This window comes from Ranitomeya imitator, chromosome 3 (genome assembly GCF_032444005.1).
Source record: "Ranitomeya imitator isolate aRanImi1 chromosome 3, aRanImi1.pri, whole genome shotgun sequence".
Taxonomy (NCBI): Eukaryota; Metazoa; Chordata; class Amphibia; order Anura; family Dendrobatidae; genus Ranitomeya; species Ranitomeya imitator.
In genome coordinates, this window is record NC_091284.1 from 42,235,086 (window position 1) to 42,254,066 (window position 18,981).

Below are 18,981 nucleotides of genomic sequence, written 5' to 3' on the forward strand. Positions count from 1 at the left end.
CGTACTATATAACACAGCCCATGCAGTATATAGCAGCCACGTAGTATATAACACAGGCGACGTAGTATATAACATAGGCCACGCAGTATATAACACAGGGCACGTAGTATATAGCACAGCCCATGCAGTATATAGCAGCCACGTAGTATAATACACTGCCCACGCAGTATATAGCAGCCACGTAGTATATAACAATCCACGCAGTATATAACAGTGGCCACGTAATATATAGCACAGCCCACGCAGTATAGAACACAGCCCACATAGTATATAACACTGCCTTTGTAGTATATAGCAGCCACGTGGTATTTAACACAGCCCACATAGTATACAGCAGTGTGGGGACCATATCCCTGTTAAAAAAATAATTAAAGTAAAAAATAGTTATATACTCACCCGCGGGGATCCAGCGAACCTCTGGCGATGCTCGCGCGGCTGCCGCCATCTTCCGTTCCCAGGGTGCATTGCAAAATTAAACAGATGACTTAGCGGTCTCGCGAGACCGCTAAGTCTTCTGGGTAATTTCGCAATGCATCGTCGGGAACGGAAGATGGCGGCAGGAGCGACCGCATCGTCGGACGACGGAGGGTGAGAATAGCAGGTTTTTTGTTTTTTTATTATTTTTAACATTAGATATTTTTACTATTGGTGCTGCATAGGCAGCATCAATAGTAAAAAGTTGAGGACACACAGGGTTAATAGCAGTGGTTACGGAGTCCGTTACCTCCGGCATTAACCCTATGTGAGCGGTGACTGGAGGGGAGTATGCGGGCGCCGGCACTGACTGTGTGGAGTAAGGAGCGGCCATTTTCTTCCGGACTGTGCCCGTCGCTGATTGGTCGTGGCTGTTTTGCCGCGACCAATCAGCAACTTGGATTTCCATGACAGACAGAGGCCGCGACCAATGAATATCCGTGACAGAAAGAAGGACAGAAAGACGGAAGTGACCCTTAGACAATTATATAGTAGATATGTATGGGAAGAATATGCATTACAATTATTGGGAATGGTTATGAAATGGTTGTATGGAATAAACTGCAATGAAAGAGTGGAAATGACTTAGCTGTTGAATGTGGTCCACCAGGGAAAGATGCACGCCTTGAGTATTAGGCCAGAGGAGGCCCTCAGACATTTGTTCAGACAACACAGTCCTAAATCATATTTTCTTTTGCTTTGTATTCCAGGGGCTCTTAATAGTTGTGTTATTATTACCTGAATAAGTTGCTATTCCAACTGGAAACACTTGTTTCTGGAGATTTTAGGTACTGCCAACCCCTCCAGTCTCCTAGAAGGTCTTCCTCATTTCCAGGAGCCACCTACATATTCCAGGAAAATTGGCATGTATAGTCTAAAGAGGGTGCAGGGTAAACAGCTGGTGACTGAAGGGTCCCAAGGATCTCTCTGCCACAAAAGGAGACTCTGATATTATGAATGGCATAATATAGGCGACAGGGGTTGTTACAGATTTTGCATTAAGGCCCAGAAGCTTCAACTAAGGCTACGTTCACATTTGCGTTGTTGTGTGTTGCGTCGGCGACGCAACGCACAACGCATGCAAAAACGCATTGTTTTGTGACGCATGCGTCCATTTTTGGCTTGATTTTGGACGCAAAAAAAATGCAACTTGCTGCGTCCTCTGCGCCCTGACGCTTGCGCCAAAAATGCCGCATGCGTCACAAAATGCAAGACAACGCATGTCCGTGCGCCCCCATGTTAAATATAGGGGCGCAAGACGTAGCCTTACTGACTTACCAGGCTTAAATCCAATATTCCACAAAACACCGGGTTTATATATTGTGTAAATGATCCCATTGTGCCACGTTGTGTAATTTAATTCTAAAGTGTGAGAGATGCTTCAGTAAAAGGTCACGGACGATGCAGCTACTATGTTAGAATAAGAGCTGAGTAATGGCTGATAAATTACACTTAATGTTCTCGCGTCTGACACTATATGTTTATTATGAAACCTTCAACCAACTCCGAGCTGCAAAAAGAGACGCTCAACGGCAAATGTACTTAAAAGACTTTATTACAAGAAATCCAAACAAATTCAATAAATACACAAATGCAAATATAACTTTACACGTATTTCATGAGCGATTGTGCAAAACAATGTCGATGAACGTAAGAGGTTTACGTGGCATTCCGTCTTGTAGGGAAGGGTTTTCCAATGCACATTTCAATGGCAATGGAAATATTAAAAATGACCATTGAGTTGATTCTGTTTCCTATGGGTATTGTCACAGTTACCCTTGAGTCCCTCAAACCTGAAGGGTGAACCTTAGCACCATTATTTATCTGGATATAATGCAAAAAAACTAAATAAATAACACAGAAATCTAAAGCAATGGGGAACATTTGTCAAAACTGCATAAAAGAAAAATTGTAGTTGTCCATAGCAAGCAATCAGAGAGCAGCTTTCATTTTTACCAAAGCAGTTTAGGCAATGAAAGCTTTGCTGTGATTGGTTTCCATGAGGAAGAGAACAATTTTTTTTTTTTTTATAAGTTTCGCCCGATTAGTTTAATAAAAGTCATAGGCCGATGTGAAAGCCAATAAATAGGTGATTTGCTAAAGCACATTCACAATGGTTGCTAAAAGGTATTTTTTTAATTTTTCTTGTGTTTTTTTTACATTAGATGTACATTAAATGTACATTTTATACGTCACATATGCATTTACATAGGCCGACGTTTCACTGCATGAATTGACCTATCAGTGTTATATTGACACGTTGACAGCGCTGCAGCCGATTACTGAGCTTGAGTAGATAGCCTGAGCTGCTCAGAGCTGCTGAGTTCACTGATTGGCTGCAGTGCTGTCAATGTGAAAATAAAAGACACTGTGAACAGCAGCAGAGACTCAGCGCTGGACCTGGGGAAGGTGAATACGGCACAGATTTGTTTTGTTCATCCCGGAAAGCCTCTTCAATTATAAAATCTGCAGTATGACATATCACATACCAATAGCAATAATGAAAATATATTACGTTTTCCCAACCGTCATCTGGCTGTTATTACATATATATATGAATCTGGGACAGTAAGAATTATGACTGTGTCATTCAGGTTAATTAAACAAGTCCACACATACCAGGAGGGGAAGATATCAACGGTATCCACACGGATATATGCAAAGCGAGCAATGCATGATTCCTGTTCCCAGGTAATTAGCACATACCTGGCACAAGTCCCGCTGCACGCTCTGTTGCTGATACCAGATAATTGCACGCCTCGTATAGCACCTGACCTTTTCTGCTGGCCTAATACAAAATATGCTGTGCTTGCTCTTGGAACATCTTATCTAGCATCTTAAATCCCGACTCGCTGAAAAGAGATTAGTGTAAAGTAATGATATGCATATTTTTAAAAAAAGGGAAACAAACCATAAATCTGCTGTGCTTTTTAGTAGAAAATTTCAAAAATAGTTAAAAAACCCTAGAACCTTAGATCGTTGATAACAGGCTTCTCAGGGTTTCGAAGATGCAGGCTAACCTGAAGTCAAGTGTCCATTGTAATTCACGGTTACATAGGATAGGTTAACACACAAAGTGACATGTGTCTTCTATGAATTGTGAATTGTCTACCTACCTATCAATACATAATGTACATAAACGCCAGATTACCTGATCTTAAAGTCAATAGTTAAGAGCTTAGACACAACCACTGACAGATTCTCAGAAGTCTCAGTAGGAAGCCTCTTGGTAAAGTCTCATTTTCCATCGGAAGACCTCGAGGTTGGGCTTTTTCTTGGCTTCCATTGGATTTGACAATCACGGTCTTGATGATAAAGTGCACTTATTCTTTCTCAAGGTTCAGCTGGAGAAGGTCAGATGTACTGGCTTCTGGAGTACATTGTTGGGTTTTTTGACTTCTCCTGGGTTTTGCAGGGTACGTAGACAGGCCTTGGTAGAGATGTTTGTGAAGAATAGACAGTCTTGCATCTGTCCTCTTCACATTCTTCTTCGTCCTCGCAAGGTTGGTACCAGCAGAAGATAGCTCCTGCAACCAGGAGGAAGAACATGGTAGGCCAACCTAAAAATACAGCCTCACCTATTTCGATTCTTTGCATTGTTTTGCAAACTGGATTGTTGATGTCTCGGATGATGCTTGCTGTGGTCCAGACAATTGGGATTAAGACGAGGATTCCAGCTATGATGAAGCCAATTCCAGCCGTTAATAACAGGCAATATCTACCTCCTCGTGCCAGTCTACAACATCCAATGCATATCAAGGAAACCACAGCAATAATGAAGGAAATAATGGAAATCACCACTGCAAAGGACATCAGGACTCTTCCAACTTTTAGGTCGGTGGTGATAATCACTAAAGAGTCATAAGGGTTGCAGTGCATGGAGTTCTCATTTTTCGTCACGCAGGTTAGCCATAAGCCATCCCATCGGCTTAGCCACTGTCCATCTATGCGTTTGTCACAATTGGCAGCGTTTCCTTCAACCATGTATGATGCCCTCCACTGGATCATTGAGGTGACAGCAACAGTGAGCACCATGCCAATAGCGCCTAGAACAATAGCAATCAGCTGGACAACGTAGTATGCCATTGTTCTTCAGATCCTTAGGAAAGCTTCCAAGATTCTTCAAAGTTCAGCCAGGTGCTTGCAGATTCAAAGTAGACTTTACGTTCTTCAGAATGATGGCTACTCTGCAATCGATTTCAACTTCTGCGTTAGCTGCTTCTGGAGACTTAAATGATTCAAAGCACGCTCTGTAGGCCAATTTTATAAATCAGGTCACGTGTAGTAGTAAACCTGCGTCATAACATGCTAAATACGGGTGTGACCCATTTAGGAAATCCTTCTTATAATAGTTACAAGTAAGAGTCAGGAATTCAATGTGTTGTGATGCTATTTCGAAAAACCTCAAAGAGAGATTGCACGTTTTCTCCATGTGGTCCGTCAGACATGTCAACAGTCACAATATCATGACTTAACGACACAACCAAATATTGATTCATACCTCTATAGTACAAGATGCTATTTTGTAGAATGTATCAACTCTTCAATTATTTATTAATAATGAACCATGAAAACTCCATATAAAAATCTTTATTTCTCATTCTATATATGGTATAATTGAATGTATATAAGCGATGAGTCAAAAAATGTGCATATCCAAATATCCAAACAGGGACAACGAGGATCCAGCTGTATCAAAGCTTATCTTAGGTAAGAACAGAGGATCATTTTACATTTTAAAGTACTTTAATAATACCGCTTTAATAATACTGCTATATAGTAACTGAATTATACAGCCATACAATAAATGGATAAAGCAGCCTTTACTACCAAACTGTACCTGAATAAATACCACCATATAGTGATTATGTAATATCATCATATAATAATACAGAAATCAAATATTATCATACGGTTTACGGAATAATAACACCATATAACAGTTGAAAAATACCACCAATGACTAAAGAATTCCAAACAGTAAATGAATAATGGCTTTACTTTGCAATTGATTAATAACATTGCTCTACGTTGATTGCGTAATACCATCTTGCGGCACTTGAGTAATACCGCCATACAGTGACCAAATAATTCCACTATAGAGTGTTTGAATTATCCTGCCAAACAGTAAATGAATGAAGCACCTATGTGCTGAGTATATAACAATACCATCTCAGGGATAAATGTTACTATCATGCAGTAAATAAATATTGCTGCCATATAGCGAATGAATAATAATACTGCCATACAGTGACCAAATAATTCCACTATAGAGTGTTTGAGTTATCCTGCCACACAGTAAATTAACAAAGCACCTATGTAATGAGTATATACTGTAACAATACCATCTCAAGGATAAATATTACTATCATGCAGTAAATAAATATCACTGCCATATAGCGAATGCATAATAATACTGACATACAGTGGCCAAATAATTCCACTATAGAGTGCTTGAATTATCCTGCCACACAGTAAATTAATAAAGCACCTATGTTATGAGTATATACTGCAGCAATACCATCTCACGGATAAATGCAGTAAATAAATATTATTGCTGTATAGCACATGATTAATAATACCGCCATGCAGTGGCCAAATAATTCCACTATAAAGTGTTTGAATTATCCTGCCGTACAGTAAATGAATAAAGCACCTATGTGATGAGTATATACTGTAAAAATACCATCTCAGGGATAAATATTACTATCATGCAGTAAATAAATATTACTGCGATGTAGCGAATGAATAATAATACTGCCATACAGTGGCCAATTAATTCCACTATAGAGTGTTTAAATTATCCAGCCGTACAGTAAATGAATAACGCACTTATGTGATGAGTTTATAACAATACCATCTCAGGGATATATACTTCTATCATGCAGTAAATAAATATTACTGCCATATTGCAACTGAATAATAATACTGCCATACAGTGACCAAATAATTCCACTATAGAGTGTTTAAATTAGCCAGCCATACAGTAAATGAATAACGCACTTATGTGTTGAGTTTATAAGAATACCATCTCAGGGATATACTTACTATATTACTATATTACAACTTAAATAAATATTACTGCCATATTGCAACTGAATAATAATACTACCATACAGTGGGCAAATAATTCCACTATAAACTGTTTGAATTATCCTGCCTTACAGTAAATGAATAAAGCACCTATGTGATAAGTATGTACTGCAACAATACCATCTCAGGAATAAATATTACTGCCATATCGCAGCTGAATAATAATACTGCCATACAAGCATTATTGTAATGCAGTGTGAACCAAGGAATATTGCGGTAGCCCAGATGTGAGTTACAGAATTGATGTTTGACTTTAAGATCAGATAATCTCGATGCCTCGCTCCTGATGAAAACCGTAGAATCACCATTAGTTTTACTAAATCACAGCAGCTGTATGTTTTCGTGACCGAAACATATGGAATATAAATAGTCATTAGGAGATGACTTCTTCTTCCTTACTAGGTGTGGTGTCCTGACTAATGTGTCATACCTGGAATGTTTGAATGAATCAACCAAATTCACATATAGTATTTATTTTCCTAACCCAGAGATTATTGGTTGTCACTCTCTTTGTTTATAGCCAATAAGATATTCAAACCAAAGCATTAGAGGCAAAAGCGAAAAATAGAAACGTTTCTTCTGGAGTCGAAAAAGTCAGGACCAATGTACATGGCTGTCCTTGAGCTCCATACAAACTTTAAGGAGGACCTGTCACTTGCCAAAAATCTTTGTAGGAAATGGCGCTGTTCTCCTAAATCTGACATAGATTTCCATCTCCGTTCCTGAGATATGACCTGTTTTTTCTAGAACATAAATCTAGCCTTGTTAGCCAGGTAGGTGGGGTCATCAATATGACTCCCACAGAGAAAAGTTGAGAACTAGACCCACTTGGGTCAGAAGGCTAATATTTGTATGCAAGGAAGAGGAGGCCATATCTCAGGAATGGAGAGGAGCAGGAACAAAAGAAAAACAACACCGGATTCAGGAGAATGACGCCATTTATACGAAGTAAAAAAAAAATCATGTTAATGTAAAGTGAAAATAATTCTTCGTGGTTAGGTTCACACTAGCGTTAGGTATTTGGGCAATTGATGTCTTATGGACCTCATTGCCTCTAATGGAGTCCGATGGGTTTCTGATAAGGGTGTATTTCATCTTCATAGAAAAAATAGCTCTGCATGCTGCAGTTTTTTTCCAGTACGGCAATTTTGCTTCAGTTTTTTTTTAATTTGTTTTAACCCCTTCACGACATGCGCCGTACATCTACTGCGCATGCCGTGAATCCCCCTTTGATGTGGGCTCCGGCGGTGAGCCCACATCAAAGTCGCGACATGTCAGCTGTTTTGTACAGCTGACATGTGCGCGCAATAGCGGCAGGTGAAATCGCTATTCACCCGCCGCCATTAACCTGTTAAATGCCGCTGTCAAACACAGACAGCGGCATTTAACTACCGCATCCGGCCGGGCGGCCGGATATGACGTCATCGCCGACCCCCGTCACATGATCGGGGGTCGGCGATGCATCAGGAAGGTAACCATAGAGGTCATTGAGACCTCTATGGTTACTGATGCAGGTCTGCTGTGAGCGCCCTCCTGTGGTCGGCGCTCACAGCACACCTGCATTTCTGCTACATAGCAGAACATGTTTTTAAAAATATGAAAAAAATATAAAAAATATAAAAGTTTAAATCACCCCCCTTTCGCCCCATCCTAAATAAAACAATTAAAAAAAACCCAAACCTACACGTATTTGGTATCGCCGTGTTCAGAATCGCCCGATCTATCAATTAAAAAAAAGCATTAACCTGATCGCTAAACGGCGTAGCGAGAAAAAAATCCAAAACGCCAGAATTACGTTTTTTTGGTCGCCGCGACATTGCATTAAAATGCAATAACGGGCGATCAAAAGAACGTATCTGCGCAAAAATGGTATCATTAAAAACATCAGCTCAGCACGCAAAAAATAAGCCCTCACCCGACCCCAGATCACGAAAAATGGAGACGCTACGGGTATCGGAAAATGGCCCTTTTTTTTTTTTTTTTAGCAAAGTTTGGAATTTTTTTTCACCACTTAGATAAAAAATAACCTAGTCATGTTAGGTGTCTATGAACTCGTACTGACGTGGAGAATCATAATGGCAGGTCAGTTTTAGCATTTAGTGAACCTAGCAAAAAAGCCAAAGAAAAAACAAGTGTGGGATTGCACTTTTTTTGCAATTTCACCGCACTTGGAATTTTTTTCCCATTTTCTAGTAAAAGACATGGTAAAACCAATGGTGTCGTTCAAAAGTACAACTTGTCCCGCAAAAAATAAGCCCTCACATGACCATATTGACGGAAAAATAAAAAAGTTATGGCTCTGGGAACGAGGGAAGTGAAAAACGAACACGCAAAAATGAAAAAGGGCCGCGACTTGAAGGGGTTAAAGTATACTTCATATATTCAATAGAAGGAGTTCTGAGGGTTTATCTCATCAGGACACCTCCAGCCATGTACTATACCTTTTAGGAGGCATTGAGCACACGTGGGGTTTCATTCTATGCGTCAGAAGGGAAATGTTGATTAAAGCTGGCCATAGACATTAGACAACTCCAGGCTGAATGATCAGCTGGTAGACATCTCTCCCGATTCTCCCGTACCCAGGAGTCAGCGGTGGCAGCTCGTCTCCTCACTGAACAAAAGGATTGGGCCATTGTGTCCCAACTGCCTGATCCTTGTGTCCAGATTGTTACAGACAGTCGGGACACATACACACTAGATGGTCGGCCAATAACGCAGAAATCGGAGGTTCTAGATGACTATTATCTAATGTTTTGGGGGCCTTAAGCATTGGCTCCTGTTCTGCCTGAGCTCAGGACACAGTAGTCAAAATCTATGGTTGAACAAAACATTCTTTGATTGCTAGAGATTTCATTATTCAGACCTCTCGATTAGCTGATTGATGGGTGGCTGTTTATTTCAAAGGAGACTGTCCTTTCTACAAGCACTGTCCCTCTTTCTGTATGGCATATATGAAATAGGCTCGTTGACTTGCCACCAATATGGAATTTAAGTTTCCATCCAAGGAAATGTTGACTGTTTTTGACCATCTCTAGGGTTACTCTCGTCTTTTGGCATTAAGCAGCCACTGATTTTTGAGAATAGGTGTCATAGTTTTTAAGGTTGAAGGTAAACTTACGTCCATCGAATTCAACCCATAACCTAAAGATTTTGATCTATGGGCAGGGAGTTAATGGCTCTCACTATAGATTTTAATTGGATTCGTTCCATTATTATTTGAAAGTGGTAGTCATCTGGGGCACCAAGCTAGGAATCTCAGTAAGGCTACGTTCACATTAGCGTTACGCTAATGTGCGTCGCTGTTGCGTCGGCGACGCAGCGGCGACGCGCCCCTATGTTTAACATAGGGGACGCGTGCGTCTTTTTGCACGCGTTTTCCGACACGTGCGTCGTTTTAGACGCTAGCGTCGGACGCAAGAAAACGCTACAAGTTGCATTTTTCTTGCGTCCGATTTCGGCAAAAAACGACGCACGCGTCGCAAAACGCGCGCGTTTTTGCGCGCGTTTGCGCGCGTTTTTCCGTGCGTCGCCGCTGCGTCGCCGACGCAACGGCGACGCGACGCTAATGTGAACGTAGCCTAATGGCATTTTCCAGATTTGCCAAATGTGTAGTCCAACTCTATCAACAAACCATTCAATCTTTGGGCTGTGTGTTTAGAAACAGTGTTAGGGTATGTGCACACGTCAGGTTTTTTTCCTGACAAAATCCGGAGAATTCTGGCAGAAATTCGCATTTTTTTTCTGCGCGGATTTTTTGCGGTTTTTGCGCGTTTTTTGCGCGGATTTTTTGCGGATTTTTTGCGGAATTTTTGCGTTTTTTTTTTTTTGAAAGTCATTTTGGCTTATAAATCCGCAAAAAATCCGCAAAAAGAATGAGCATGTCCATTTTTTTTGCGGAATGCGTTTTTTGGCGGTAAAAAACGCATCCATCTGAACAAAAAAATCCGGAATGCATTCTAAATGATAGGATGCATATTTTTAGCGTTTTTGATGCGGAATTATAGCGTTTTTATAGCGAAATTCCGCAAAAAAAAACGCTAAAAATCCGGACGTGTGCACATACCCTTAAGGTCCCCATAGACATTAGATAGCTATAGGTCAAGTGATCATTCAGTGCTCTCACGATTACGTCATACACAGGACTGCTCTATAAAGCTTCAATCTCCATGAAAGAGCTTCTTCTCCCTACCGCATAAAAGGATCTTCCATTGGTCAAATTTTTCTCTTCCCGTCATCGTCTTCTTGGGAGAGATTCAAGAAGTTCAAGTACACATTAGATGGTTTATTACTAGTGTTGAGCATTCCGATACCGCAAGTATCGGGTATCGGCCGATACTTGCGGTATCGGAATTCCGATACCGAGATCCGATACTTTTGTGGTATCGGGTATCGGTATCGGATCAATAGGGATGTGTAAAATAAAGAATTAAAATAAAAAATATTGATATGCTCACCTCTCCGGCGGCCCCTGGACATCACGCTGGTAACCGGCCGGCTTCTTTGTTTAAAATGAGCGCCTTCAGGACCTGCGAATGACGTCGCGGCTTCTGATTGGTCGCGTGCCGCCCACGTGACCGGCACGCGACCAATCAGAAGCCGCGACGTCATTCTCATTCACAAAACTCCTAATTCTAGGAATTAAGGACCTGCGAATGACGTCGCGGCTTCTGATTGGTCGTGTGCCGATCACATGGGCGGCACGCGACCAATCAGAAGCCGCGACGTCATTCGCAGGTCCTGAAGGCGCTCATTTTAAACAAAGAAGCCGGCCGGTTACCAGCGTGATTAATTCTTTATTTTACACATCCCTATGGATCCCAGGGCCTGAAGGAGAGTTTCCTCTCCTTTAGACCCTGGGAACCATGAGAATACCTTCCGATACTTGATGTCCCATTGACTTGTATTGGTATCGGATATCGGTATCGGCGATATCCGATATTTTTCGGGTATCGGCCGATACTATCCGATACCAATACTTTCAAGTATCGGACGGCATCGCTCAACACTATTTATTACGCCTACCGAAATTTGAGAATTTAAGTGAATTTTATCTAATGTCCATGGGGGGCCAAACTTTGTCACATGTAAAGCGTATCGTTTCTCCTTGCAGAGATTGACATGCTAAGCATGCCAAGATGAGGAGACTTAAAGCTGCAATGCTCCTCTGGGAAATATGCTATTTATGCAAATTGTCTCTTCAGAGAGGAAGAGGACTAGAACTTTAGTGCCACCTATTAGAAGGTAGCAATCCTACAAGTCAATGTCGACCCTTTAATGAGCCTTGTCACATGACTTTGGATAATAGCCAAACCAGAATCCCAATTTGCAGACACTGTGTTTCGGGGTACTGCCCCTCGTCAATGCATAGCGGAGATTTGGTTTGGCTGATTGAGAGGCGTCCAAACGATATCCAAGAAGTATCGTTTCTCCTTGCGGAGATGGACATGCTAAGCATGCCAAGATGAGGAGACTTAAAGACGCAATGCTCCTCTGGGAAATATGCTAATTATGCAAGTTGTCTCTCATGTCAATCTCTGCAAGTTATAGGTAGCAGAAAAACGGTAATCCTATACATATTCAGTGTAAACTCGTGATAGATAAGTGTATAGGAAAAACCACTTCTTGGGTGGAGTTACACCACAATGACGCAGCATATATTTCTCTTTTAGCCTTTATAACGCTACTCACCATTCCTCATCTTCAATGCCTACTTGAATAATGCTATAAAAACAGATATATGCACGCATCTGCACCGAGGAGTCACACCGGCAAATTACAGTGCATCATCCGGAGCGACAACATTAAAATTATACAATTATCTGCATTGCTCCAGTTGTTGAGATGTTTAAAAGGATAAGAGTCCTGTAAAATATTTATTGGAAACTATGTCATCTAACAAATGCATCTACATCTACAGCCGCATTGTTCATTCGCTTGTGTTATCACGAAAAACCATAAACATCAGCCACAACGATGACCATAGAGAAAGAAATAAACATTTTTTTTTTAATTAACCTGAGCTCAGTGGGACCGAATGGTAGTAATGGTGCGCTGCTATGTATGAATATATGGAGGCTGTAATTATAGGAGTTATTAGTATCATTATCATTATTAATGTAGTTGAGGTCAGGTGTTGAAAAATGAGGAGATATTTTACGATAGATGGTAACTGTTGTTGGGACTCCCATGGGTTGCCAAAGCAAGGGACTGTTATCCAATTCTCTTATGGATCTTCCCGGGTCACAAGACCACAGATAGTTAAAGTTAATTGGAGCCTCATAGATGGAGCACGCAATGTGCCGCTACATACAAGTTAATGGCACTAATGAACATAGCGGAGCACTGCTGGGACCCCCAAAAATTGTAAAAAAGGAGGACGATTGCTTGCCATTCTGGCCCCAAGACCATAGGAGGTAGAAGCTGCAAAATGTAAAACATCACGCATGTGCGTTGCAGCTCCATTCAAGTCTATGTTACTGACTAAGCTAGGAGCTCTGTTGCAAGCCCCACAAATCACAAAAATGAGGGGTTATTGCCTTGCTGCCCTCTAGCTGCAAGGAGCCAAGGACATGAGCAATAGGAGTTTCAGGTAGCAACAGATCATGCTTTCGCCTTTCTGCTACAATCAAGTCTATGACATTGTCAAAGATAGCCAGCGCTAATGGGTCTCCTACAAATCACTAAAATGGGGGCTTTTGTCCTTTGTCTGTCCTGGCTGTCCTCTGGCCAAAAGATCGTGAGCACCAACTTGAGTAGAAGATCACCCATGAGCCTTGCTGCTCCATTCAAGTCTACAGCACTGATGAAGATGAGTATGAAGACTAGTGATGAGCGAGTATACTCATTACCCAAGTTTTCCTAGCATGTTCGGGTGTTCTCCGAGTATTTGGGTGTGCTCATAGATTATGTTTGAATTGCCGCAGCTGCATGATTTGCTGCTGTTAGACAGTGTGTAACATGTAATCCCTTAAAAAGTATAAACATTAATGACAAATTGGTTAAAAATACCTTCCCAGTGCAAACAATAACAATTAACAAAAATATAGGTCTTAGCAATAACCTATCAATTCCCTACACTCGCCTACTATCCCTTCCTAACAGTGGGGGTTGGCACCCTAATAGGCACGATTGTTTGGCGCCCCCACTCCACGACGGCTGTCCATGACTAGCCCTAATACATACTATTATGCTATAGGTTGGAAAACAAAAAGCAATAAAACAAATGAAGGGACAGAACTTATCAATATATAGAGAAGAGGTTACTACAAATCTTGTGCACCCTTATGTGGTTACTCTGCAAAAAGTCAAGTTTAGATGAATAAATATGTCCTGTTGAGACCATGTACAATAAAGATACTATTTAGGTTAGGTAACCCCAATAAATCAATGTAAATTGCCCTAATCTGTGAGGACCCCCCAAAAATGAGCCCATATAATCATCCCCTAACAGTCTCCAGGACTTCTAGACAGCACTCAGATTTAAGAAGTATATCCTGACAGGGCTATGTACGTTAATGGTACCTTTTAAATCAAATAGCCCCAATAGACCAATATACATAGCCAGATAAATAACCAGAAAAAATGAGGACCCAAAAGTTGAACAAAAAACACAATCGTTCTCACCCAATTTCAAACAGGACTTGCAGACACAATCAAAGGAACTGCACAAAATGGTTAGACAGCATGGTTCATGCAGAGACAATTACCCACGATGGGTCAAATAGAGACAGTTAGATACAAAGTTGGTGGTCATTGTCAATAATAAAAAGAAAAAGCATAACTGGGAATTAGCCCAGAAAACTTAGCTTCTAGCCTCGAGATAAAACCTGACCAGCACCTCCTAAGTGGCCAATTTATGGGCTGAGAACCTTCATTTTTGTAAGTTCATCTTACTGAATAATAATACAGTTTAGATTCAATGTTTTCAGTGTCTGCATATATTTTGGTTCCTATAGAGTGCTGCCGTGTTTTCTTTTTCTAGATAGATAGATAGATAGATACCTTGGCTCATATTTGATTTAAGAGCTAGATTGACCACAAGGGCACAGCATCCTGCAAAATCAGTGACCCCCGGGTACAGAGAGATGAGCAGACGGCGCTACTCGTGATGTACAGACCTAACAGTGTAACAGAAACATCAACTTAGAATCAGCCAACTCAAGCAAGAAAACACCTCGTCCTTCATATCTTATCATATTCCTTAACTGAAAAAAACAATCTCCAGTAAATATAACTCTGTCGCTCTTACCAAGTTATTTAGCACTTTACTCAGCCATTCCTTGGCCTTTGTGAAATCTATTTCTGGGAAATTTGAATTTTAGCCAATGGCTGCCATATTGGAAGTTGTCATGTAGGATGAGAAATAAGAGTCAGCGATATTGTGTCCGTGGGCCATGTCTGGTATCACAGCATGTAAGTGAATGGGGCCCAGCTGCAAAACTGGACACAATCCATGGACAAGAGTAGGTCTGTGTTTGTACTGTACAAAGAGAACCCCTTTAAGAAAGAATTTTCCTGGAAATCCATGCTGAAGGGGTGAGGGGAGGCTCAATATGTCTATTGGTGACGCAACCAAATAGTCTGCTAATCTTACTACAGCAGAGCAGTAGACAATAATGCACTAATGTAATGGAGTTTGTAATCTTGCTAATCCTATGTGGACAGAATTATGTGCCCCCCTCCACATTACACCTACAAGAGCTTTTTTGACAATCCATTCTAAAGACCACCAGCACATTAGACTAATGTCAGCTGAACCCGCGTGTCACGTGTTACGGAACCACTCAGCACCCAGAATATGTTGTGCAGTTATATGTATGTATAATAGGTTCCATGTGAGATGCATGTCCCTAATGCATCAGGCCACAGGCTGCGCCCCTGGGCAGAGGGGACACGATATTCCCCTTTTGTCCGCCCCCACCTTTGTAATTCCCACAGTAGATATCGGCAGGCTATGGCCTATTGTAATGTATGTCTGGCCTGACGCTTTTCTATTGGCCTGCCCTCTGTATCTGTGTGATATATTCTGTGTCCTGTGAGTAAAGTGTTGTCAGACTGGAAATACATGGAGAAGCAGTGATCTTTTATATGCGCCCATGTAACCAAGGAATTCCAGCCAGCGTCCTTCATTCAGACTCCAGCCAAAGCAGACTGGACCTCCTGAAACACGGGGTGGTACTGAAAGAGGTACCCCAGCTTGGTAGACCCCGTTACACCCGCCAATATCAATGGGTTCAGCCACTGGTCTGATGTGTATAGGGGCGCCGTCCGACTGATGGTCGGGAGAGCTGTCGATCGGTCATGTCAATATCGGACCACCGGATGTTATGCACTGGGGGGCAAAGGGGTCAGAGGTTATACACAATGGGTGAGAGGCCGGAGGTTATATACCAAGGGCGAGGGGCTGAAGGTTATATACTATGGGTGAGGGGCTGGAGGTTATATACAATGGGTGAATTTCCAGAGGTTATATATGATGGGTGAGGAGCCGTAGGTTATACACCATGGGTGAGGGGCTGGAGGTTATACACCAAGGGCGAGGGGCCGAAGGTTATATACCATGGGCGAGGGGCCGAAGATTATATGCCATGGACGAGGGGCCGAAGGTTATATACCATGGGCAAGTACCGGAAGTTAGATACCATGGGCGAGGGGCCGGAGGTTATATACAATTGGTGAGGATCCAGAGGTTATATATGATGGGTGAGGGGCCGGAGGTTATATACCATGGGCGAGGGGCCGAAGGTTATATACCATGGGCGAGGACCGGAGGTTAGATACAATTGGTGAGGATCCAGAGGTTATATATGATGGGTGAGGGGCCAGAGGTTATATACCATGGACGAGGGCAGGAGGTTATATACCATGGCGAGGGGCTGGAGGTTATATACAATGGGTGAATATCCAGAGGTTATATACGATGGGTGAGGGGCCGGAGGTTATATGCCATGGGTGAGGGGCTGGAGGTTATATACCATGGGTGAGGGGCCAGAGGTTATCAACCATGGGCGAGGGGCCGGAGGTTATATACCATGGGTCAGGGGCCGGAGGTTATGTACCATGGATGAGGGGCCGGAGGTTATGTACCACGGGCGAGGAGCTGGAAGTTATATACCATGGGAGAGGAGCTGGAGGTTATGTAACATGGGTGAGGGGCCGGTGGTTATATACCATGGGTGAGGAGCCGGAGGTTATATACCACGGGAGAGGAGCTGGAGGTTATGTAACATGGGTGAGGGGCCGGAGGTTATATACCACGGGCGAGGAGCTGGAGGTTATATACCATGGGCGAGGAGCTGGAGGTTATGTAACATGGGTGAGGGGCCGGTGGTTATATACCATGGGTGAGGAGCCGGCGGTTATACACCATGGGCGAGGGGCCAGAGGTTATATACCATGGGCAAGGGGTCAGAGGTTATGTACCATGGGTGAGGGGCTGGAGGTTATAAACTATGTGCAAGAGGCCAGAGGTTATATAACATGGGCGAGGAGCCGGTGGTTATACACTAGTGGGACAGATTTGGGTATAAGGATTGAGACGTATATCCCAATATATTTGGCCATATAGTGTATTACCAAGCTTATTGCGGAATGGTTGATGACCGCTCTGATCTCGAATGTATCCAGACACTTTCCAAAAAACAATGTGTCAGTAAAAATGCCTTTTTAAAATGATTGTTTGGGTATAAACACATTTTTCTGCTTATAAAATTGGGACCATCATATAATATTAGGTAAGGAACATCCCTCACTTTGGGGGTTCTCTGGTTCTTTAGAATTGATGGTCGTCCCTCCTTATGATAGACAATGATCAAGGATAGACATGTTGCTGTGTCATCCGGGCCACGGTGGGAGAACAAGCACCGCTAGGCCATATAAATGAGCACCAATAATGGCATGTAACAGTTGGGGGTCCGCATGTATGTTTTGTAGCTCTTGAGCCTCTATTATTATCTATGTTTTCCACATATCCATGGTTGGTAAGAGGAATACGTGAGTCCGGATGATTCAGCACACGTGACACTTGGAGCCATGCAGGAAAACCTGGAGATTTATATGTTGTTACTTCTCCAAAAAATATGGTTAACAGCCGTATCATTAAGGAGGGTGATGTCAGCAGACAAAAATCTTAACTGGGCAAGCAGGGTAATTTGTAACCAAGCCTCGTGCCGGAAAATATCTCTAACACCGAGAGAACTGGATGTGCCTCAACCAAACCATTTCTTTTCCTTTTTTGTTGTAGATGGCAAATGGACTTAATAATGATAGATCTTAGTCTAAATGTATATGTTCCTGCATCCAGACCTATCATAATAAATTGTCCTTGGGGGTCAAAATGCCATACCTCTGAGCATTCGCTACATGTGCGTGCTCAGTTCAGCCGAGCATGCATGTCTTCTTAATAGAAAGAGGTGAATAAACCTGAGCCCGTCCCTCTCTCCCAAGTGTAGGGAATGTTATATAACAGATAACAATTGCTTACATTAGGATCCATGCCGCTCTCATAGTTTTTACCGATTCAGGGGTCATTAAATCCCATTGTTTAGTCTGCTGAAGCCGAACACTAGCCTACATGACCAAATATCATACATGAAACATGACTGGCTGCAGTGGTCAAGTTACTGACAGATAGGCCACCTTCACCCCAGAGACCACCCAAGGGGTAAGTAACTCATAATTTTACTATTTTTTTTATATAGCACCTAGAGAAAATCTATCTTCTCTAGTTTGCCCGTGGAGAGTGGAAGGAAACTGGAGAACCCAGAAGAAACCTCCATGACTGGCACCCGAATGCTGCTGGAGGAAATAATGTTTATTTCCTCCTGGCAGAGGGGCTCTCAGTGCCAATGCCGCATGGTGTCAGAATGCTATAAACCTGCAAATTAACCCCGTAACTGCAGGTTTATCGCGTTATTTTACGTAACAGGTTCCCTTTAAGTTCTGAAGAAATCAGGTTGTTCTTAGTAGTTAACACTTCGGATCTGCTTAATCTTTGTACATCAGTCGGAGCACCGTCTTTCTGAAACAGGGTTCCAAATCCCCTGCATAGCAAAGTAGGGCTGGCATCAACATACAAAAAGGTCCAGCAAATGCCAGGACCCACTGCTGCCCTAAATTTACTGTGCCCTCTTGCACAGCACCCCTGACACTTTAAGGATGCCAATTTACATAAGAAGTGGGTGTTTCCATGCATTTAATTTATCCTCAGAACTGGATTTCCGCCTGTACTCCTGCTGATATCGAGGGCAGAAACTCTAACAGTGAGCCCGAAGCTACTCGATTGTCTGCGAAAGTATTTTCTCTGCCTAAAAGCTGTAACAGTAATATGATCTATGGGCCAATTTACATAAGAAGTGGGTGTTTCCATGCATTTAATTTCTCATCGGAACTGGATTTCTGCCTGTACTCAAACTC

General features: G+C 42.1%; 1 protein-coding gene across 1 annotated transcript; it reads right to left on the reverse strand.

Annotated features, from left to right (window-relative positions):
- Positions 1 to 3,828: 3,828 nt before the first annotated feature.
- On the reverse strand, positions 3,829 to 4,560 carry LOC138671547 (claudin-8-like). Its single transcript, XM_069759726.1, has one exon. It carries the CDS (start codon positions 4,558 to 4,560, stop codon positions 3,829 to 3,831), a length of 732 nt encoding a protein of 243 aa, XP_069615827.1.
- Positions 4,561 to 18,981: the final 14,421 nt, after the last annotated feature.